Here is a 24,057-nt window from a genome sequence, read left to right on the forward strand (position 1 = left end):
GACTAAGACGGAGAGGCTTAGGCTAAGCTTCTTCCCCCAGGCCATCAGAGCCTTGAACAATGAACATTGAGAGACACAGAAACTGAACTATCCACACACAAGTACATACACGACACGCACGCTGAGCACGCTCACACACTAGCAGCCACTTTAACACTCATGACGCACACACGCACACTTATGGCCAGAGGAAAGGCCACTTAAAGTAGTATAACATCAGGAACAGTGTATTGCACTACTAAAGCTAACTAGCATGTCCTATATGCTCTGTAAATACTAATGTACAGATACCGAGATGGCACACCATGTACCTGTTTATTGCACTGTTTTATTGGATTCTATTAATATGTTGTACCACTGTATTTTTATTGGATTCTATTATATGTTGTACCACTGTATTGCACATCGTCGCGGGCAAGACCAGCCGCTACACTACTTTGGAGATCAGACACACTGTGTGTGTGTGGGGGGGGGGGGGGGGGTATTTTATATGGAGGAAGACAAGACTGTATGTCTTGTCTCTGTACGTCTGTGTGCATTGTGTCTTCATGTCAAGTGTGTGTTCTTGTACTCTTTCTCTCGTTCTTTAACGAATCATTAAAAAAATATACAGTCAACTGGAATATGTTAGTTTTTTACACATATGTTGGATTATGTAATTGGTTTGTCATGACAAACCAATAGAAAATTGCGAATTAACCGGTGGTTATCCTATAACCCTAATTATATGATTACTGGCGAATCGTCTCGCTTCGCCTATGGGATTGATTGATTGGAAATTTTATTAACAGATTGCAGAATGGGTACAATACAGTACTGCTCAATACACACAATTGGGTTTTTTTTAAACTTTGGCCATTCCGCTGGCTCTTTTTTGCGTTTATCGCATTTTCTCTGGTCAAGAATGACCGACAGAAACAGGTTTGAATGGGTACAGATGGGGGGAAGACACTCTGAGAAAGATACGGCTGCAGTCCGGGAATCAAACTCGCTAACCCCAGATCCGTGACGAGCACGGTTGTCCCCGGCGCCGAAATAGCGCTCGAGGTACGCGGTGAGCTACTGGAGCTCCCCGGGTCCCCCATTTTCAATTCATCATAACATTTATGACATACAGATAAACAGTACTGTTACATCCAGATATTTATGACATACAAGATATACAAATTTACAGTAGGCCTACTGTTTATGAGACAGAGTTTCTAAAAGAGAGTATATACATTTGAGGGGGAGGAAAACAGATCGCTTCTTGGCCCTGTTTCAACGCATGGTTGACAAAATGCCAGAACAATAGTGTGGGCACTGTATTGGGAGGGGGGGGGGGGGGGTAAATTAATTTATTAAAATGTATTTTCTACAATTGTTAATATTTGCAGTGGATTTGTATTCTCTTTACATATACATGCGAATTACTAGAATTTATATCAAGAGAACCTAGAAGTAAAAAGTTAATATGTACTACCACTACCAGTACCATGTAATACACTGCAGTACTCTGTATTAATCTGCAATACCATGTTGTACCCTGTTACTACCATGGTCATATTCTGTTGTATCATGTAGTACGCTATACTGCCATGTAGTACCATGCAATACCATGTAGTACTACTGTATATGCTTTATTATAGTCTCACCCATTCATTTTCTATTTGACTGACATACTGTATGAATATAAAGAACCTGACTAACATTTGATTAAACTTGTGCTACAAAATAACAACACAAAATGTCAAGAGTTTGATACCATAAGCATAAACACTGAAGACATTCGTTATAATTTACATGGTATGCAGAGCAAGGTTCATGGTCCTTCTGATGTAAGCTGCCTGTAAGTAATGTAAACAGTCAGCGAGTGGGTGAGTTGCGTGATACGCTGTCGGCAACTGAGTGCTTAGTGCTGTCCCATTTCGTAGTGCAATTCACCCCTTGTGGCTCCGCTCTGAAGGGTGACTCGAGAGGTAGGGCCAAGGGGTAGGGCCAAGGGGAGGAATGGGACGCAGCCTAAGACTCCCAAGATGTAGCACTGAACGGCACAGGAAGTCCTTCATTCTGACAGACATCAGACTTTACAATGCATCACTGTGCCTCACTGCATCACTGAGCACAGGGTGACAGTTACCATCTTCCTGGACTTTTACTTTTAAAACAACATTGTTCAATATTTCCCTTACTGTACACTTACTGTAGATTTATGTATATTTTTACTGTATATTTTATATTATTATATTATATATTATATAATGTATATATACATAACATAGAAAATGTAAATCCCGGACCGTATTTTATTATTATTATTTTATTCCTAGCCTTATTTTATTCTTTATTCTTAGGCTTATTTTTATTCTTATTCGTGACTAATTGTTTTTTCTACCTAAATGTTTACTGTGAGCGAATTGTAGTGCCAAATTTCCCTCTGGATGATTAAAGTATTTCTATTCTATTCTATTCATTGGTGATGGTTGTCATCTAATGAAAATCACCTATCTTTTGGTGTGTTTTCACCTTTTCTCCCATCTCCCAATTTTGTTGTTATGCCAATTCCCTCCTGGTCATTGTGCTGTCCTATACTGTTGGTGTGCTGTCCTATACTGTTGGTCTGGGGAGGGTCTAGAGTCAAGACTACCTCCAATGCATGTGGAGTCACCACCTGCTTCTTTTCACCTGACAGCTAGGAGTTTCACTGGGAGAGCATAATGCGCACTACTGTATCACACTATCTCCCTCAGATCCCCTCCCTGCTGAACAGCTGCCCCAACATGCAACAACCAGGACTCATACCACCGGCTTCCCACCTGCGAACACTGCCAATTGTGTTCGTAGAGACGACTGACTAAGTGCTAAGTGCTAAGTGCTTAGACCTCTACACTACACAGCCGCACCAATCACCTGCTATTTGATTACAATCACCTGTTGTTTGCGACCAAGATTGCAATTGTAATTCATTGGTTCAGCCTTCTCACTTCCCATATTTGTGTCCCATGATGTCTAATGCGGCCTAGCTTGCAAGAGGAAAATGGAGATTATGTAACAAATAACCAACCATGAACTTTCCAAACATGAATGATATGAATATGAATGGTCATCCGCTGCCATGGCAACAGCAGAGCACTACACAGTTCTGGAAGGTAGTGTGTTGGGGCCTGATTTTGACCAATCCTTGTAGTTCTTACAAACATGTGCTTTACAAGCTGGCCATATATAATATACAATGTGCTTTACAAGCTGTCCGTATATATATAAAATACAATGGGTCTCATTCCCGAATATTTTCCAAAGAGTTCTCTTGGAACCGACTGAGACAGAATCGACGACAAGTCCCCAACGTGTGGGGAAGATGTCTTAAGTGGCTCAAACGATCACAGCTGAGATGCATTCTGAAACATGAACGTGCATCGATATGAATTGAAAATGGGGGACCCTGATGTAAACAAGACAAACGTCTTTCTCTGGTCTGCATCCCCTTAACAATTGTGTGTATTGAGCCGTACTGTATTGTACCCATTCTGCAATCTGTTAAATAAAGTTTTCATTCATCCCCGTTCAGGTCATTTGCATACAAAAGAACGCCTCCAGAGCTCCTTATAAGGCAACTAATGATGCAGCCGTGCAATAGCCCAATGCGGAAGCGCTTTGCGACAATCAAAATGGCGTCTATACTTTCCGTAGCCGCATTTCTGACAGACGCTCTCTGATTGGCCACTGTTGCCCAATCGCGTGACGAGCTGTGTCTTTGCCCATTTCCGCGTCGAACAGCCTGCAAACTACCTGGCGTTCTATCGCCATGCTCTAAGACAAACTCTAACCTTAACCAACTTTGAAAGAGTGCCTAAGCTTAACCAGTGTAGAAACAGGCGTCGGCCAATCAGAGAGCGTCTTGCCAGAAATGCGGCTACGGAAAGTATAGACGCATCAAAATGAGTACTGTACTGTATAGCCTACGCGCGTAATGAATGAACGCAGTATAGGCTTATATTAATGACTTGTTTTATTAGGAGATCGCAGATACAGTCCACCAGTCCGCTGCCCGACTCTGGCGGCCTTAATATGTGTACTACTGTACTTACTGTATAGGGTAGAGCATATATATAGTATCTAGGTTTATAGCTAGATCAAACAAAGGTCTGTCCCATTGTTGTATATCAATCAATGGGATATATTGCATGTTGACCTGCATTTTTTCAAATGTATAATCATTAAAACAGATATGTAACAAATAAGAAATACAAATTCCACAGAAGGCATTAAATAATTATTATTTTCAATAATTTCACAATAATTGCATAATTGTGTTTGAATATCTGAGTAATTAAAGTAATTATACATTTGTCCAAAATAGCTGGTTCAGATATGGTTAATCCAGCTGCCCTGTGATCAGATTAATCCATATTATTTATTTTTTCAACATCTGCATAATTTTTTATCGTACAAATATTGTCATATTTATTTTAATTATGATTAAGTAATTAATTCCAAGGAGGCCTGTATAGGGTTGACATGAAGGAATCACTATGATTCCTCCCAAATAAAGCCATTAAGAACATGGAGAACACAGTCTTTCAATCAAACACAGTCTTTCAATCCTCAGCACTCTTTGGGGAAATTTGGGGAATCGCGCTACTAGCACTAATATGTCAGAAATTGGCAGAAACTTGCCTGAGAGCAAATTTTTTGTCGTAAATCCGTTCGGGAATGAAACCCAATGTCCTTACAAACATGTGCTTTACAAGCTGGCCATATATATAAAATACAATGCCCAATTGCAGGTGAATCTCTCACAGGTGAATATATATGCTTCATAAATTGCCATAAAAACAGGATGATAGGGGCCTATCTAAAGTTACCAGGAGTTGGATAGCCACGAGACATTCAATGCCCAGTAATGCACATGGTTTATCCTAAGTGTGTGCCGCACTGGGACTCACATTCCATTCTAGCCCAAATATAAAGATATAACAGTAGAATCCAATAGCGTCCTTGTGCCCAATTGGAACCAACTAGATTTTTTTGCCAGACATGAAAACCCCCTCCTCTGACACTCAGTAGACAATTAATGCAATTTACTGCAGTGTATTCCAATGGGGTTATGTCTAATGGTAGGCATTCAGAGCTCATACAGCTCTTTGCAACAAGCTGGTCGCTGGTCATGCAGCCTTAGCATGTATTGTAGAGCATTCTGAGTCAGTGTTTCAACTTGACCTCCGTGTCTGGCCAGAGGAAATACGGTCCTAAGGGCTTTACCTGACTAAAAGAGAAACAGCCTTGTCTAACTAACTAACAGACTTGGGTTGTTAAAAGCCCTCCGGACGGCACTATGATATTTCAAAAGAGCACTCTGACCCCGAGGAGCAGAGGAGAGGACAGAGAAGAGAACAATGTGTTCTTTATTGCATGACTGAGCTTCACAGGAAAAACACCAGTATATTTTGAGAATATATGTCCAGGCGTGTTTTAGAGTGAAACCGAATGTATATCAAATAACACATTTTGAGAGAACATTGCCTTCCAAAATTAGAAAGATTGCCTTTAAAAATATCTACCATCTAAAAAAGAAACAACTCTTACAAAATGGTTACTGGAATGACTCAATGACAAACATTTTAATATGGATGTAAATCGTTTTTTTTAAGTAAACTTTTGAACTATTGACATACATTTTATTTGTCTAATGAAGATAGATTTATATTTTATTAAAATGTACAGTAAGCAGAAGAGCAGACATTCAGCTGCTTTGAGTGCACAACAGAGGTACGCGATAAGAGTGTCTGTTAATGCTATCAAGTTGCAAAGACACAAAACATCATATTTAGATGGTGACTAACACACATTTGATTTACCTTTGTAATGTCAAAATGACCATCAGCCACTTTGGTGGGCCTTTAAAAAAAATTACATATAGTTTTTAAAAGTATTCACAAGCTAAGAAAATGTCTGCCCTCTGGTTTCACACCTTTTGTCTGCAGCTCCCGAGCTGCCGAGTCCTGGTACCATTGGTTGTGTGTATTGTAACCATACGACAATATACAGTAAGATAATTTTAATCAACAAAACGCTCAACAGTTCTTTTGAGATGAGCAGAGTTGGCCGTACATCAGGGAAGTGACTTGGTCCGTCACAGTACAGAATGGATCCGGATATAGGTTCCCTCTCCACACTCTACCACCAGAGTTCGTCCCCTCCGCTGCTCCTGGTGCTGGCCCTCCCCCTCCCCTGCAGCCTCAGCATCTCCAGCACACTGCGAGCGTATGCATCCCTCAGATTCACCCCGCCTCCCCCTGCCACGCCGCTCTCCCCGTCCTCCCCTATAGAGCCGCACGCCAGCCGCTTGAGCGCCTCGCCATGGCGCAGCGCCGCCTCTTTCACCTTCAGGGTGAAGTAGCATGCGGAGAAGCGGTCGTTGATGATGGCGATGGGCAGCGCCAGGATGAGGATGCCCGACAGGATGCAGAGGAAGGCCAGCACCTTGCCCGGCGCCGTGTCCGGCCGGATGTCACCATAGCCCACCGTGGTCATGGACGTCGTCGCCCACCACCAGGCCACCGGCACGCTGGCAAAGGTAGTGCCGGGCAGGTCACGCTCCAGGGCAAAGATCATGGTGGCGAAGATGGAGATGCCAACCCCGAGAAAGAGCATGAGCAGGCCCACCTCCTCGTAGCACAGGGCAATGGTCATGCCCAGGGACTTGAGGCCTATGGGGGAGAATAGCGATTGACGGTTAGGTATGTTTTCTGAATGTTAAACAGAATAAACACTATAAACCATTGGTTTAGACATAGGCAAAGGGGGTTGAAATTAGAACGTTTTCTAATGCTGTTGTCACAAGAAAACATAAGAACCTCTGGGCTAGCGCATATTAACATACATATAGCTGCTAGTAGGGATGTAATGGTGTACCGTTTTAAGGTTGTCGCTGCTTCTTGTGAGATCTAGCTAAAAGGACACAATTTTGCATTGACCACAGGGGAATCATTTCATACTGGTGAAACGTTTGCATTTTTTATTTTTAATGATATTTCAAAAGAGCACTCTGACCCCGAGGAGCAGAGGAGAGGACAGAGAAGAGAACAACGTGTTCTTTATTGCATGACTGAGCTTCACAGGAAAAACACCAGTATATTTTGAGAAAATATGTCCAGGCGTGTTTTAGAGTGAAACCGAATGTATATCAAATAACACATTTTGAGAGAACATTGCCTTCCAAAATTAGAAAGATTGCCTTTAAAAATATCTACCATCTAAAAAAGAAACAACTCTTACAAAATGGTTACTGGAATGACTCAATGACAAACATTTTAATATGGATGTAAAAAAAAATTAAGAACACTTTTGAACTATTGACATACATTTAATTTTTCTAATGAAGATAGATTTATATTTTATTAAAATGTACAGTAAGCAGTGACCAGAAACACTCGTCTTCATGACCTTATTCAAACTACTACAGTAGCAGTGATTAGTTATTCAGTGGTCCTTTATAATGCTGTATACCATATATATAATATAATATATAATATAATAATATGAATATTTATATATTCATATTTACCATATATATATATATATATATATATATATATATATGTATCCAGTATCTGTCTGAATATACCTGCATATAATCCTTTTTATATACCTGTATACTATATTTATATCTGTATATATCCCTTACCTACTCCTATCGCTTACTTTTTATTTAATTTGACCTTTATTTAGCCAGAGTCGAACCCGGGACGGCCGCGTTGCACTGCAGTGCGTTACGTGGTGCGCCACTCTGGCGCCCCCTACTTACTAGTTATACCGCTGGCCAGTATGACTTACTACTCTAGTGTTTTCATACCTGTATCCAGTGTTGCGTTGCTGATATCAAAGCTGGTTGCACGCACACTAATGATGCCACGTGCACGTGCACTCCCGGGCGCGTGCGCACGCTCCCGCGCATAAATGTTCCCTTGCATAAGCACAGACTAAATACAGTGCCTAATTGCCTCTACGAATGGAATGTAACACATTTCATTCACAAGTTTTGTGTGAATGTATCTGAGAACGTATTTGAACACACCTGACGACCGGCGCTATTGATATGCAAAGTAGCCAGGTGGGTACTTAGCGAGTTGGCGCATCAGTCGAGTGCAGCGCATTCCTGTGTGCACGCGCTTCTGCTCACAAAAGCTGGTTGCACGTTGTGCAACCCCATCCCATGAGCAATGCATCCCTGCCTGTATCACTGTACATAGTACTATAACACTGTACATACATCTGATTATCATTATTACTCAGTAGTACTCATTTATATATATTCCAGTTTAATCACTTGTACATAGGCCTGCCACGATAACACATTTAGCTGGGCGATTAATTGCCCCCGAAAATATCGCGATAAGCGATATTATTGCGACCGGTTAGAGAATTTTTTTTTGAGAAATTTATTTCCCAAAACTTTTATTTTGAAGCCCACCGCTCCGTCTTTTCCTGTGTTTTAGACTTTTATTTTGAAGCCCACCGACCGGACCGGAAGTATTGTTGTGATTATCAGGTACTTTGGGTACCAGAAAAGTCACGTGAAACACTGCAGACCACTGATTGGTCAGAATAGAGACGCGTCTCTAGGATTTCATAATCATTATGTTTGCAGCAGGCACAAGTGCAATAAACAAAGGATACAGTCACTGTGTATTCTGCCTCATTTATTGATTAAACAAAACCGACATCAACACAATTTGCCACCGAGCGGAGAGTTTAGTCTCGCAAAAAGATCGCTGACTTGTTAAGGCTTGTTGTTAGGTTAGGTGCTAATGTTGTGCTAGCGTTTTAGCATGGCTATCGTACATAGCGTGATCAATATAACTCGCTATTGATTGTTTGTATGAGTAACGTTAATGCTAGTAGAATAGACACAACGTGAGGTAATCACCATCCATTTTAAACCGGTTATTACCTAATGCTAACGTTAGCAAATAGACGCGACTGGTAACGTTACAGCTTGTTAGCCTAATGCTAACGTTAACGTTAGCATAGACAGCCTAGCTAACGTTAACGCTTGTAGAATAGACACAATGAGAGGTAACGTTAGCGTTAGCAGAATAGACACAACGAGGGTCTCGTTAATGTTGTTATTGATTGATTGATTGAAAACTGTGTTTACTCTGTTTGTATGAGTAACGTTAATGCTAGTAGAATAGACACAATGAGGGGTAACGTTAGCCCCACGGAGCTCCTGTGCTGTGCTCTGTAGTAAAGCCAGCGGCCCGCCTCCCAACACGGACAGTGACTGACAAGGGGCACTGGGTCCGCCTCATTAAAACAAACGCGCAAATAGCAATTAATCGCGCCCGTCAAAATCATTGCATTCATTTTAATTATCGCGGCAATTAATCGATTTATTGCTTATCGCGGCAGGCCTACTTGTACATTGTATATTGCGATTGCACTTTACTGTTATATTTACACTCTGATTAGATGCCAACTTATTTTCGTTGTAGTGTACTTCACAGAGTAATTCACAGTACAATTATGTTACTAGTTACTATATATATATATATATATATATACTGTATGTGCTAACAGGCAGTGCCTGACGTGTGGCACAGCAATAGCAACCCCTCCCTTATACCTACTCAACTCCAAACCACACAACAGACCAAAAAATAACTAAATAAACTATAATACCAGGAGGGGGTTGCCTAGAGGTCACTATTTGATGTCATTACAGATTCTACCTTTACCCTGTTAGTTTTGTACTGAAAAGTCTTCCGTTAGCCTAGTTAATGATTTCATAAACAATCCTTTGTGAGTTGTGCTTTATTGCCAACAGGGTAGGTGTCACATTATTAAATCCCTACCATAGTGAGAGAAAATGGTGGTTTTTCAATGTATGTGATGTATAGATTGGGGAAAGATGGTAGCATCTAACGGTGCCAGGTCAGAGAGGGCAGAAATGTGTTTGGCTTAGCAGAGGTTGGTTCAGAGCGAGGGAATACACTGCCAGCGAGGGTGTTTTGTTTTGCATTCCTCGCAGGAACAAACTGATTAGAGTGTACTGTCTCCCAGGGCAGGAGGGAGAGAGGTTCATCTTAATGAAACGTGAGTTTATTAGTGTTAAAGGTTATGCAGTTGTCATGACAACACGTCGCATGACAACCAGAAGGCGGGGCCGTCGTTGCGACGACGAACCTCTATAAGTCAAACGGTGTTTCCGGGTGTAAGGCAGACTAGAATCTGACTCAGACCAGAATCTGACCAAGAGCGAGTAGGACTGAGATCACACAGAGGAGAGACTCTTCCTCCTCCACCACGGAGGGGGGGGGGGGAAAGGGAGAATGCCACATCATCATTACAGTAGCTTCGGCTAACACGAGGAGGGTTCGGCTAACGAACAGGCCTGAACACTATTGGACTGAACAGCAAAAAGGACGATAATCTGAACACACCGAAAGATCATTAGAATAGACTCTTCAAGGACGATACAATTTGATAACATCTGATAACATCTGATTATGAGGTTCTGTTTATAGCAATAAAACAACGCTTCTCCTCATAAGGTATTTCACAGTGTCGGAGTGTCGAATTCTTACGCAAGTGGAGAATTATTATGGTTTATGGATTGCACTAACGGGGGGGAGATAAGGATCTTATCTACCAGTATCGGAGACATCAGGACCATTAAAAGTACACAACGCAGAGGAATTGGATGGAGGGCCAAACAGACGAAGACGTGATACTGGCCAGTTTGATCAGAATCTTACAGTTGGTGCCGTTGGGACCCGGATTTGCAAGAGATTAAAACAACGGGAACAGTTGGTTGTTGATGACAGCCGGATTTGCAAGAGATAAGAACAACGGATAAAGACTTTTTCAATAATGGGGCGACAGTGGACAACAGTCATCAATGTGTGGGAGAATCATGATCGAAGCAAGGCCGGCCAGCCCTGGGAGAGAGCGGCGAGTCGAGCGGTCAGGAGGCGAACCAGCGCTGTAGGGGAAACAGCGCTCCGATCAAAAATGTGAGTTCACTGTGCACACGGTTGTTTTGATCTTTTAAGCCAAATAAAAACGAACAGATAGTGAATCCGTAAACGTAAACATTTCTAGTTCGACAGAGAGAATGCCAGCTGTAATAATATGAGCAGAGAGCCATGGTGAAAATCGAGGGTGTTATCTACAGAGAATGAAAAGCAAACGAGGCAGGCTGCACAGTTTTGGTTTAAGGAGGGTAAATGCGAGATGAGGAAGGGGGGGGGGGGGCGCTTGAATCAGATCGAAAAATGGTTGATGGCGGGACTGTTTTCATAACAGAAGGAAAGTCGAAAGGAGATTGTACCAGTGTGTATTATGTCCGATCAGGCAAGAGTATTAGTCTGAGAAAGCGTCCCCTGATAATGGATAGGAAAGAGAGCAAAAACAGCTGTGTTTTCAGGCCTTGGAAGGAAGGGCAGTGGCCGTTTGTTGAGAGAGTAGCCATTTGCACCGAGTCAAAATGGCCGCAGAGCCACGAGGGGTTTAGAATCAGGAAGTGACACGTCACCTACAATCCTCTAGACTGAGTTTTGGCCGCCATCTAGGGGGGCAGTGGGATAATACAGGCAAATGGAGGAGTAGGTCGCCACCTAGTGGCGGAGGGGGGGGGGGGTAGTGCTGGGGAGTTTCCATTACCCATAGGGGAATATTTAGAGTTTAATTCAATTAAGGAGTTTAATTGCGGAGGGGGGGGGTAGTGCTGGGGAGTTTCCATTACCCATAGGGGAATATTTAGAGTTTAAGTTAATTAAGGAGTTAAATTTTTTCAAGATTACCAACTGCTTGTGTGTATACACAGTGGTGTATGTAGAACTTTGTAAAGGAACTCAAAGTGTGGTATAGAGCGACGGTGACAGCTCCAGGGCGACGGTAGACAGCCCCGTAGGGTATAGAGCGACGGTGACAGCTCCAGGGCGACGGTAGACAGCCCCGTAGGGTATAGAGCGACGGTGACAGCTCCAGGGCGACGGTAGACAGCCCCGTAGGGTATAGAGCGACGGTGACAGCTCCAGGGCGACGGTAGACAGCCCCGTAGGGTATAGAGCGACGGTGACAGCTCCAGGGCGACGGTAGACAGCCCTGTAGGGTATAGAGCGACGGTGACACCTCCAGGGCGACGGTAGACAGCCCCGTAGGGTATAGAGCGACGGTGACAGCTCCAGGGCGACGGTAGACAGCCCCGTAGGGTATAGAGCGACGGTGACAGCTCCAGGGCGACGGTAGACAGCCCCGTAGGGTATAGAGCGACGGTGACAGCTCCAGGGCGACGGTAGACAGCCCCGTAGGGTATAGAGCGACGGTGACAGCTCCAGGGCGACGGTAGACAGCCCCGTAGGGTATAGAGCGACGGACAGCTCTGTTGTATGTTAGATGATAGTACGAGTACCTATGTGAGTTAGGAGCAGGGAACCAACCTGCTCTGTTGTATGTTAGAGCGATGCTCGGTTGTATGTTATTATCATAATAATAAGATCGATATACAGGTTAATTAAATAAGTTTAATTATGAAATAAGAGGGAGTTCGATCTCCAGTGGGGCCTTCTCACACCTAATAAATAGGCAGAGTCTTGAGGGGACACGTCACCAGAAAGAACTGGCGCGCGCTGGGGGTCACCCGTGCGACAAACGTAGAGCGCCGAGTGGGTATCGTTTAGCTGCTGGTGTCACGCCGGAAGACAACAAAACAGGGAACAGCCCTGTAGGATTAGATATGGGTGTTGAGAAGGTGGGGGACTAAGAGAGAACAAATAGCGCCATGGGCTGTAGGACACTCACACCGTCCAACAGTCTGAAAGGGTGTGGCCATGGCAGGGGCTTGCAGAGGAAAAAATATATAGAGAACGAGCTGCAGGCCCAAAGCCACGGTAGACTAATAGAAAACACAGGGTCGAGTGTACAGAAAAACTGCCGGCGTGGTGTTTCTGCTTTCAGAGTCTGGAGAGGGCCGACGGCGGTGGAGATGAGCCTCAACCAAGATGACCGACAGGGCGGAGATGACCGACGGGGCGGAGACGGCCGACGAGGCGGAGTCCAGCGGTCGCAGGCGGTGTTGCCCAGGGGAGAACGAGGCGGACATCGGAGGGGCCTTCCCGGCGGAGACGCTGTTTAGAGAGCGTTTTGAAACAACAGAGCACGGGCGGTGAATCATGGACAAGCAGGGACTTCCTTTCAGAGTCAATCAGGAGATCGAGAGACGAGACAACAGCGAGAAGTCCTGTGTTCATTGATTAGGAGTATGAGATATAAATGGAGGATTCATATATAAGATATATGTATAGAAGGATATATATATATATAGAAGGTAGATAAGAGGGAGAACAGTAGAACAACAGGATATAATTATTGGGAGCAGACAGGGGGGCTCCAATGGTTATGAGTCGTTGGATGTTGTTGGTTTTGGTGGTCGGTTTCGGTTCCCTTTGTGCACGAAGGGGGGCGCAAACAAACATCAGGCAGCAGGATCACTGGGTTGACCGTGGGCCGTCTTCGTTTCTTGTGCACGAGAGACGAGGTTGGTTTGCTTCAACCACAGGCTATTTTTGGCATAATTAATAAAAAAAACAAATAATGATTTATGATTCTGAAGGGGTGATAAGAATCAAGGGGGGATTGAGAGAAAATGGTGGTTTTTCAATGTATGTGATGTATAGATTGGGGAAAGATGGTAGCATCTAACGGTGCCAGGTCAGAGAGGGCAGAAATGTGTTTGGCTTAGCAGAGGTTGGTTCAGAGCGAGGGAATACACTGCCAGCGAGGGTGTTTTGTTTTGCATTCCTCGCAGGAACAAACTGATTAGAGTGTACTGTCTCCCAGGGCAGGAGGGAGAGAGGTTCATCTTAATGAAACGTGAGTTTATTAGTGTTAAAGGTTATGCAGTTGTCATGACAACACGTCGCATGACAACCAGAAGGCGGGGCCGTCGTTGCGACGACGAACCTCTATAAGTCGAACGGTGTTTCCGGGTGTAAGGCAGACTAGAATCTGACTCAGACCAGAATCTGACCAAGAGCGAGTAGGACTGAGATCACACAGAGGAGAGACTCTTCCTCCTCCACCACGGAGGGGGGGGGGAAAGGGAGAATGCCACATCATCATTACAGTAGCTTCGGCTAACACGAGGAGGGTTCGGCTAACGAACAGGCCTGAACACTATTGGACTGAACAGCAAAAGGACGATAATCTGAACACACCGAAAGATCATTAGAATAGACTCTTCAAGGACGATACAATTTGATAACATCTGATAACATCTGATTATGAGGTTCTGTTTATAGCAATAAAACAACGCTTCTCCTCATAAGGTATTTCACGGTGACGGAGTGTCGAATTCTTACGCAAGTGGAGAATTATTATGGTTTATGGATTGCACTAACGGGGGGGAGATAAGGATCTTATCTACCAGTATCGGAGACGTCAGGACCATTAAAAGTACACAACGCAGAGGAATTGGATGGAGGGCCAAACAGACAAAGACGTGATACTGGCCAGTTTGATCAGAATCTTACAATAGGCATTAGTGGGCGCCCCTCAAAGTCAACAGGGAGAAGATGGTGCAGGTAAGAGGTGTGATCCAGTATTTTGAATTTGTGGTAGTATTGGTCTCCTTATAGACTTTCTAAGACACATATGGCCTACATACTCTATATGCATTTCAATAGAGGTGTCAGAGTCCAGGGTCAGCTATTTCTGGCATGCCTGGAGCAGGTAGGGGGATCACCGTCTTACTCAAGGACATGACAAGGATGGTGTTATGACAAACTGTTCAGGTCCAAGCTCTAGTCGTAACATTGAAGTGTAGTAGTGAGGAAAAGACGAGAAAGCTGAATGGAAGAGGCTAGTTTCCAACGGACAGAGGAAGAACCACGGACCAGACCGCAGAGTAATCCAACAAATAATCACTGTTTTCATTGAATTCTGAGTTTTACTTTTGCTACTTTTCTTGTAATCAGATTACAGTAGTCATGTTACATGTTCTCCAATAAACTCTTACCCTACAATAAGAACAGTGACACTAGCTACTAAGGGTGGGAATCACTAGATTCAATATTTTCACAATACTAGTCACAATATTGTAATATCATGAGTTCAAGTTTAGTATTAAACCAAAACATTTATATTATTTTGTACATAATCTCAAACAAATCCAACAACTCTAAACTCACACATTCATTTAGTTTGACAGTTATTGAGAGTAAATTAGTTTGAATATGGCTACCAGTGTTGTCATCAGGGACATTGCATCCTTGTGTTGTGTTAATTACAGCACCATAAAATGATGTAGATGATAATATGGGACTTATAGGGGCTTCTATCTTATCATTTAATCAAGCTGTAATTAACACGCATGCAGAAAGAGATCAGCTGCATGAAGGATGGCATCACTGAACCCATGCAGAAAGATATCTGGTCCATGAAGGATGACATCACTGAACCCACACAGAAAGAGATCAGCTCCATGAAGGATGACATCACTGAACCCATGCAGAAAGAGATCAGCTCCATGAAGGATGACATCACTGAACCCACGCAGAAAGAGATCAGCTCCATGAAGGATGACATCACTGAACCCACACAGAAAGAGATCAGCTCCATGAAGGATGACATCACTGAACCCATGCAGAAAGAGATCAGCTCCATGAAGGATGACATCACTGATCCCACGCAGAAAGAGATCAGCTGCATGTAGGATGGCAGCTACTTCCTATTAGCCAGTGATCTTGGTCGGTAGTATATTTTCTAATCTAAGCACAATCCATGCCATTACTTTTCATTTGTTTTGTGGCTAACTAGCCAGAGCTGTGAGTATCCAGCATTAAGAACAGTGGTGCTGAGAAAGGACTCTACTAATCATTGACAACATCATTGCTAAGTAGGAAGTAGGGCTAGGGGTCCAATATTCTGAATAAGGATGCACCGATATGAACCGTTATTAACATTTCTGTTATGGCCGATAAAGTTGCACCCTTACTTAAAATTCATTATGAATTGAAAATGGGGGACCCTAATGTAAACAAGAGGAAAGTCTTTCTCTGGTCTGGATCCCCTTAACAATTGTGTGTATTGAGCCGTACTGTATTGTACCCATTCTGCAATCGGTTAATACAATTTTCATTCAATCAATCAATCTGCAGGGTAGTCTGTGTGTGTGTGTGTGTGTGTGTGTGTGTGTGTGTGTGTGTGTGTGTGTGTGTGTGTGTGTGTGTGTGTGTGTGTGTGTGTGTGTGTCACACATCACATTACCTCCATCAGCACCACCTTCAGTCTAATCAAACTATTTCAGCAAGTCTAGCAACAGTTCACTTTCATTGGGTGAAACCTTTTAAATGATTTCTCATAGGATTTACAGCAATATTTGTAACGTTCTGGGTTCTCTGGCATGTTGCCTGAGAATCCTACCACCATTCTGACGTCTGTCACTTGCTTCCTAATTGTCACTGATTGTCTGTGTTCCCTGATTTGCTGTCACTCTGTGGTTTGTGTGGAATGTGTGAAATGCGACCTCAAGTAACGTTAGGTTATGACTATAACCAAGTTCTGTTAGTATAGCGACGCTCGGCGTCACTCTCTGCACTGTCCTCGCACACGTGCACACGCACTGAATAAAGACCACAATGTACCTTTAATCCCAATATTTGTCTGACCACACCCCTATCAGCTTACCCATATAAGCAGGGGTGGGGCCACCCACTCGCCTCCTTCCCAAGCTTTCACCACAAGGCGAGATCAAGGGCTGCAGCGGCGTCGGACGCCGAGCGTCGCTATACTAACAGAACTTGGTTATAGTCATAACCTAACGTTCTGTTTCGTATTAGCTCTCGCTCGGCGTCACTCTCTGCACAAGGGAGGCCGAGCGAGAGCCATCGGCCGACAAATACACCCCGCTGAAAGCCCCCCACAACCATCAGAACAGGGAGGGCCGAGCCCCCCCGACCCACCCTAATGGAGGGCACCCCCCCTATTGGGGGCTTCACGGGAGGGCGACGGACCCGACCGTGCGAAGAGGCACTCAAGCAACTCAACACACAGGGTGAGCAGACCGTGGCTTGACCCCACGACTACACACACGCACAACCCGCATGCCACCCGGGAACGAACGGAGGAAACAACCTCGTTACTGCCCCCAGAATCACGGGGTCAAGGGCAAACCCAACCCCATGGCAAGGCCGTAGCAGCGGAGCGCGAAGGAAGACCCAGACCCACCAAAGGGACTGGACCCCCTGGAACGGGGGCCCGGAGAAGTCCATGATGCCAGCATCAAGACCCCACCAGGTGGGCACTTAGTGACCCCGCCCCCCACATCGCCAGCGTATTCGGACAAAGGCCCCTCAGCCGAGCGGGCCCTGTCCCCCCAATAGTACACCGCCTGGCACACTGACCCTGCAGAACAGGCAGTCAGCATGGCCGTAAGCACACAAAAAAGGTTAACCAACGGAAGCAGGCAGCGCACCGGGGAAAAACCAGGCAACAGGCTATCAACCCTAGCCTGGAGACTGCGGACGAGACAGGCGCCAGAGGGGACAGCTGAACACAGCCGCCCCGGCGGAAGGAGCGTAAGCTGGCGGTGTTGCATGACCAAGCCTCCATTTAAAAAACCCCACCCAGAGGGGTTGAGGCAGAGAAGGCTGACACGATTGGCAGACGTCATGAACGTGCAGGGGCACCCTCAAACGGTGAACCCGGGAGTTGACACTGCTCCAACACACCAGGGAATCAACCACCTTGGTGTTACCCAATGCGGTGGTTGTTCCTATAACCCCTCAAGAAAAAACTCCAAAACACACCTGCGGGTATACACCGGCTATACCGCAGTACAAGTGTTTCAGTTTTCAAAAAAGGGTTAACCCAGGCCTACGGGTCGATGAAACATTACTTCGGACCGGGCCTGGCGATACGGGAAGCACAGGGTCACCAGAGGAGGTCAAAGACCACCCCAACAGGCCCCTCTTCGCCATGCGTGAGAGAGGAGCGAAAAAGAATGGAGAACCCGCCCCTAAGCACACCGTACTTGGTATTAGTCTATTTGCCAACACAATGAACCCGGAAATTTTGGAACCACCAAACTTTTATGATAGATATGGATAGTATGGGTCACCAGCACTTAGAAACTGCCGGATGCTAAGTTGTACATGTTGGGCAACTTTTTTTATTTGCATAATTAGCACATTTGCATAATCACCTAAATGGACAAATCTCGGAAACTACTTGATCAATTTCAACAATGTTGGAGTGGTTTTGGGGGTTATTCGGGATTCTGAATCCATTTATGATACTCAAGAGTTTCGGAATTGCAATATTTACTGGAATTGACTATTCAGTGGCGGTTTCTCCACTAGGGGCGCTGGGGCGCCGCCCGCCCTGGTAAAGAGCAGGAGAAGAAGAAAATGTTTTATTTAAATATTTTTTTTAGAGCTCTAGAAATAAAATAAACATGTTTAAAATGAATAATATTTACTCATTTTAAGTATGTTTGTGTTTCCAATGCACAATATAACGTTAATATATCAAATATAAATAATTGTTTTCATTCACAGGAAGTCACTGTCTGAAAGAGAGTAACTACCTCTCAGGCCGGGTGAGACGCAGGGCGCACACAGTGGGCGTGCACTGGTTTCATCGCTGTACATCGCAGCCAATTAAATAGGTCAAGCAAATATATTTCGCCTATCAGTGCGTAACGCACTGTGCGTTGAAATATGATGTAATATGATGGAAGGCGGGCGCGTTTTCTAGTGATCTACCACTAGGTGGCAGTGAGATCCTGTAACAGCCGGGTCCTTCCTGTCCGGATATTTTGTAGCCCTTACGTGACTGCGATCTGCTTTTGGTAGCTGGATGCAGCTAATGACGGTTTCTTTTTGAGTGGATTTAAAAGAAGTGGATTATGGCTTGTTCTGTCAACAACAACAACTTGCCCCATTCAACTCTTGTGATGGTGGTGGTAAGTCTTTGTTTAATAGCTAGCCTTGGCTCGTTTAACAATATGCAAAATATGCTGTACAGCCCTGTACCCATACTGAAGTTAATATACTACATCGGGAGATCTCGGGATGTGCGTGTTGCTGGCGACTGTGATCATATTGATTGATGGCAATCAATGCATGTGTTTGGAGACGGAGCGAGTTTGTTTCTAACTTTTCTATTTATATATTGTCTTTCAAGTTGTGAATTAGACTGTACTTTATTTGACTGGTTGTGTGTTGTTGGTGGTTTGGTAGTGTTGTGGCTTGTGGGGAGTCAGTGTTCGCTTGGTCAGCTGTCCGCTGCCAGTGACATGCCCCCCCCCCCTTCACCCCCCCTCCCCCTACCCCCTGCGCCCACCCAAAAGTAGGTCACACCGGCCGCCACTGTGACTATTTCAATTTCAAGAGAAATTCTGCTGAATAATATTATGGGGAAACTTACTCCTTGCTTACAAGTCTTGGTTATCATAGACTCAGGTCTACTGTAAGCTTTAAGTCCCACATTAACAAGCTGACAAAAACATAATTCTTCCACCTTAGAAACAAAGCTAAAGTACAACCATTTATAAATCAAAAGGATGCTGAAAAACGGATCCATGCCTTTATTCCAAGCCGACTGAAGAAAATACTTCAGCTTATTCAACTCTCAGCTAGGCTATTACACTGGCTTCCGGTAACATTTAGAATTGATTTGAAGGTCCTCCTCCTAAATGGAACCAGACCAAGCTATTATTGGCAATTTTCTTGTCAACTACATGCCCCCAAGAACACTACGATCATCTACTTCTATCATCTTGTATTTTTATTTTCTGCATTGCATTTATTCTGTCTATTTTATGCTCATTTGATGTATTCTAGTGTAGCTTCTGCTGTGAAGCACTTTGGGCTGCAATTCTTGTATGGAATTTGTACAAATAACGTTTATTATTATTATTGCCATCCTTAGAGTTATTTGCTACCTCTATCTAGCACGGCTAAACAAATTTTAAATTGTTTTGTTAACCCTCCTGTTATCCTCAAATTTACTTTACACTCTTTATCCTTGGGGACATTTTGACCCCAGCAGTTTAAACCTCCAGAAAATGATCATAATCAAAAGTGTTACCCAAGTGTATGTTTCAGGTGCTTCATATACTTTGTTGATTACCTAAATAACCATTTAAATAAAACATTACCCCTACTCCCCCCCACCCACCCAATTATACATACATAATATATATTATGTTCAAGTGGGGAGTGGGCCCATGATAACTTTCCGTTTTTGGAAAATAACGTGTCTACTTGTGGTTGAGAGACAACAGGAGCATCTGCACTAAGGGTCTCATTCTCATCAGAGGAGGACGCCTCATAATCAGGGTCTCAGACACATTCTCTCCTATGTCACTTTCACCGTCAAATATCAGTGACAAAACTTCACTGGCAGAAAACTTTTTCTTCAAGGTAATTTTCAAATTAGAATTTAGAAGGCTGCTATGCAAGCTATGTTTGCTCCTCCCCTATGTTGCGTAAAGTTTAGGTAGTCAAAAATCACAAATAACAATAAAAATACAATCCGGGATATACATTCTAAAATATATACATTCTAAAATATACAGCCAAAAATATACAGTAAAATTTACAGTAATAAATGTAGAATTTTTTAATAAAAATGTTTAAGTGTATATGTAAAAATAAGAAGTCAAAAGTCCAGGAAGATTACCAGAGTTTGTACTGTCACTCTGTGGTGAGGCACAGTGATGCGTTGTATACTCTCATGGTTGTTGGAATTAAGGACTTCCTGTGCCGTTCAGTGTTGCATCTAGGGAGTCTTATGAGTCTAACACTGAACATGCTCCTTCTATCAGCCAAGTCTGTGTATAGCGTGTGGGAGGGGTTGTCCATGATGGCGTGGAGCTTAGCAAGGCTCTTCCTCTCTGACAGAGGAAGAGTCTAGCTCCACTCCCACCATGTTACTGGCCTTCCTGACCAGCTTATTTGTCACATATAAGGTACATGTACATTACAGTGAAATGCTTGGTTCTGTATGAGCCCCCTGAGATTGTGCTTCAGACAGTAAAAAAGTAAAAATAAAATAAAGACCAAACACTATACAAAATATACAAACTAGTACAAGTACACAATGCAAACAAATGCAAAGATGAGTTAGAGAGGTAGTGCAAATCTTTTACTAATAAATAGATACAATATGGTGTAGTGTTAAAAAGTGTTTAAAGTGAATGTTAAAGGTGAGTGTTATTCCATACACATGGAATATGTATCTCGATACGATAGAGGGCACACATTGTGAAAACAAAGAACAATTTACCGGCTAATAGAGGCCTTGCACATAGTGTTTAGAATGCCCATTTCTCCTTGTTAGGGACCACGCAGTGAGACAATGAGGAAACAGGAGTTGTAGATGAAAACTGGATTTCTATTTACCCACAAGGTGCAAAACCATTGCAAACCAAGAATTTGATAACTAGGCCTATAGATGGGTTTCTCATCCACGTCAGACTCAGCAAGGAGGCCAAAAGGAACGTAATAATCCTGGTCAGAACAATGGGGCAGACTGTATAGAGGATACTTTGTAGGACATGACCTCGAGAACATTTGAAACTGTTTGGGGAGAGATTTCACACAGACACAACCAGGAATGAGGAAGATATGGATAGTGGTTTACCATTGTATCTCTTTGTTCCTGGATTGTAGCCAGCTCTTCATAACAACTCATCAACAATAGTCTTCCGGGATTCTGAAATTGGGGAGGAGATAGCGGGGGGAGCAAATGAATGAATGTGGATGAGAGCCGTGATGTAAGTGATTGCAGCTACGGCTGTGGGGGTGCTGGAGACATGATCGAATAGACTTGTATGGCCCTGAATCTCCTGAACACGGCGCGACCCATTCCTAATCAATCAGAACTAAATCGGCAGAGAAAAAGCCCATTTTTAAGCACCTATTCCCCATGCACATGCGCAGATTGCCCACGGATTGTGACGCCACGCACACCCGCCCTGGACTGTTCCATCAGAGGGGGGAGCTTTGGTGGTAGTGTGAGTGGCTACAGACCACTGCACTTAAATATAAACATTAGTCTACCTGGAGACTCAATGAGGTAATTGTAGATGTCGCCATAATACGCGTCTGGCCATTTAGAGGGATCATTGTTTCATTATCCTGTTCGGCTGAAAGGACACTGGCCACCGAAGCTTGCCCCTCTGATGGAACAGTCCAGGGCGGGTGTGCGTGGCGTCACAATCCGTGGGCAATCTGCGCATGTGCATGGGGAATAGGTGCTTAAAAATGGGCTTTTTCTCTGCCGATTTAGTTCGGATCGATTAGGAATGCAACCACTTACATCACGGCTCTCATCCACATTCATTCATTTGCTCCCCCCGCAATCTCCTCCCCGATTTCAATGTAACGCGGAAGTGTAGTGGTCTATTAGGCGCTCTACAAATTAAAGTTATTATTATTATTATTATAATTCTGTTTACAATTGAACATTCCATGAAAATTATCTATACATTCTGCATCTTCTGAAACATTTATAAACAGAAAATTCATAAAAAATGGCACCAAAATTTGGTAAATTCCAGTAAATATTGCAATTTTGAAACTTGTTTCTTCTCTTAAGTATCATAACTGGATTCAGTATCCCGAATAACCCCCAAAACAACTCCAACATTGTTGAAATTGATCAAGTAGTTTCTGAGATTTGGCCATTTAGGCGATTATGCAAATGTATGCTAATTATGCAAATAAAAAAAGTTGCCCAACATTTACAACTTAGCATCCGGCAGTTTCTGAGTGCTGGGGATCCGTACTATCCATATCCATCATAAAACTTTGGTGGTTCCGAAATTTCCGGGTTCACAATGGAGCTCTATGGGATGGCAAATAGACTATATTCCCAGGCGGTCTCCCAACCAAGTACTAACCAGGACCAACCTGTGTAGCGGCCGAGATCTGACGAGATCGAGCGTGTACAGGTTGGCATGGCCGTAAGCCATTACGACAGTGCTGAGTAAAAAATTTACCCAACCAGGGTCTCCATAGCGCTTAACCCTGTGACACCCAGACCGACCTGGCATTTTTCCCCCTGAAAAAAGCCCAAGTCCCTCAGGGTACCAGAACAGCAGATCTGCATCCCCGGCGGACAACAGGTTCAACTGATCCGGACCAGCGTGACCAGAACCAGTCCCGTGCCCTAACCACGCCGACATGCCTACTCCAGGAGAAAGGGCAGATATGCGTGTTGATCTTAACATGAAAAGAAGGCGCCACCCAGACGTTCGGGCGAACCGCGCCCGGTGGCCCACCCCCAGGGCGTGAGACCCCTCTACATATGTTCAGATCCATTCCGTCATCATCCCCCAGACATGAACGAGAATCCGTCGATAACCAACCCAGGTCGTGGGATGTGGTCGTCGGAAGAGGAAAAACCTCCATCCCAGTTGCTTTATAAAAACGCTGTTTTAACCTCAAGCAACCAAGGCGTGCCAGTCAGTCGCCTGTTTACAGCGAGCTAGCACGATGCGTGCGTCGGGACACACCCACATCAATTAACAGGCTATTTAGACCCGTCATTGAATCCCCAAGGCGCCCAGGGGAACGACAAGAGGGGTGTGACACTTCCTAACTCCAACTCTTTTTTAATAGAAAAGAAGGAAGCACCAACAGTTATGTATCCCAGTCTACACAGCCGGGGGTAAAAAAAATTCACATTTTTTCATCCCATCACCCTCCCATAGGAAGGAGACGGGAATCCCCAGAGAGACTTCCCACGCGAGCTGTACAGATTGAAAAGAATATATTGCACCTTGAGCCATGTAAAAAATTGGTTTTAGGGCTCTCCGGGGAAGAGGCACTGAACCCATACACACTCAATAATCGAATTGAATCGAATACATACACAATAGAATAGGACACCTTCTAGAGGGTCCACTCACCTTGACAATCTGAGGAGGAGGCTCTGTACTCTGAAGGAGGCTCCCTCCCATGGAAGGAGGAGTCCGAACTCACAGAAGGCCCGAATAGGCGCTTGGTGAGGAGGAGCCCTGACCACCCTCCGAAAACAGATCCATCACATGGACCTGAACAG

The 24,057-nt window shown here is 44.0% G+C and overlaps 1 protein-coding gene across 1 annotated transcript in view; it reads right to left on the reverse strand.

The window, feature by feature from the left end:
• Nucleotides 1-6,156: 6,156 nt before the first annotated feature.
• kcnv1 (potassium voltage-gated channel modifier subfamily V member 1) overlaps nt 6,157-24,057 on the reverse strand; it is a gene marked incomplete at both ends in the record, with an annotated part of 61,112 nt that continues 43,211 nt past the window's right edge. The window contains one exon of the mRNA XM_084336609.1: nt 6,157-6,689. Within this exon, the coding sequence (XP_084192735.1) occupies nt 6,157-6,689 (533 nt within the window). The remainder of the gene's footprint in view (nt 6,690-24,057) is intronic.

The sequence above is a fragment of the Notolepis coatsorum genome, assembly GCF_963971535.1.
Source record: "Notolepis coatsorum genome assembly, chromosome: 19".
In the NCBI taxonomy this organism is placed as follows: Eukaryota; Metazoa; Chordata; class Actinopteri; order Aulopiformes; family Paralepididae; genus Notolepis; species Notolepis coatsorum.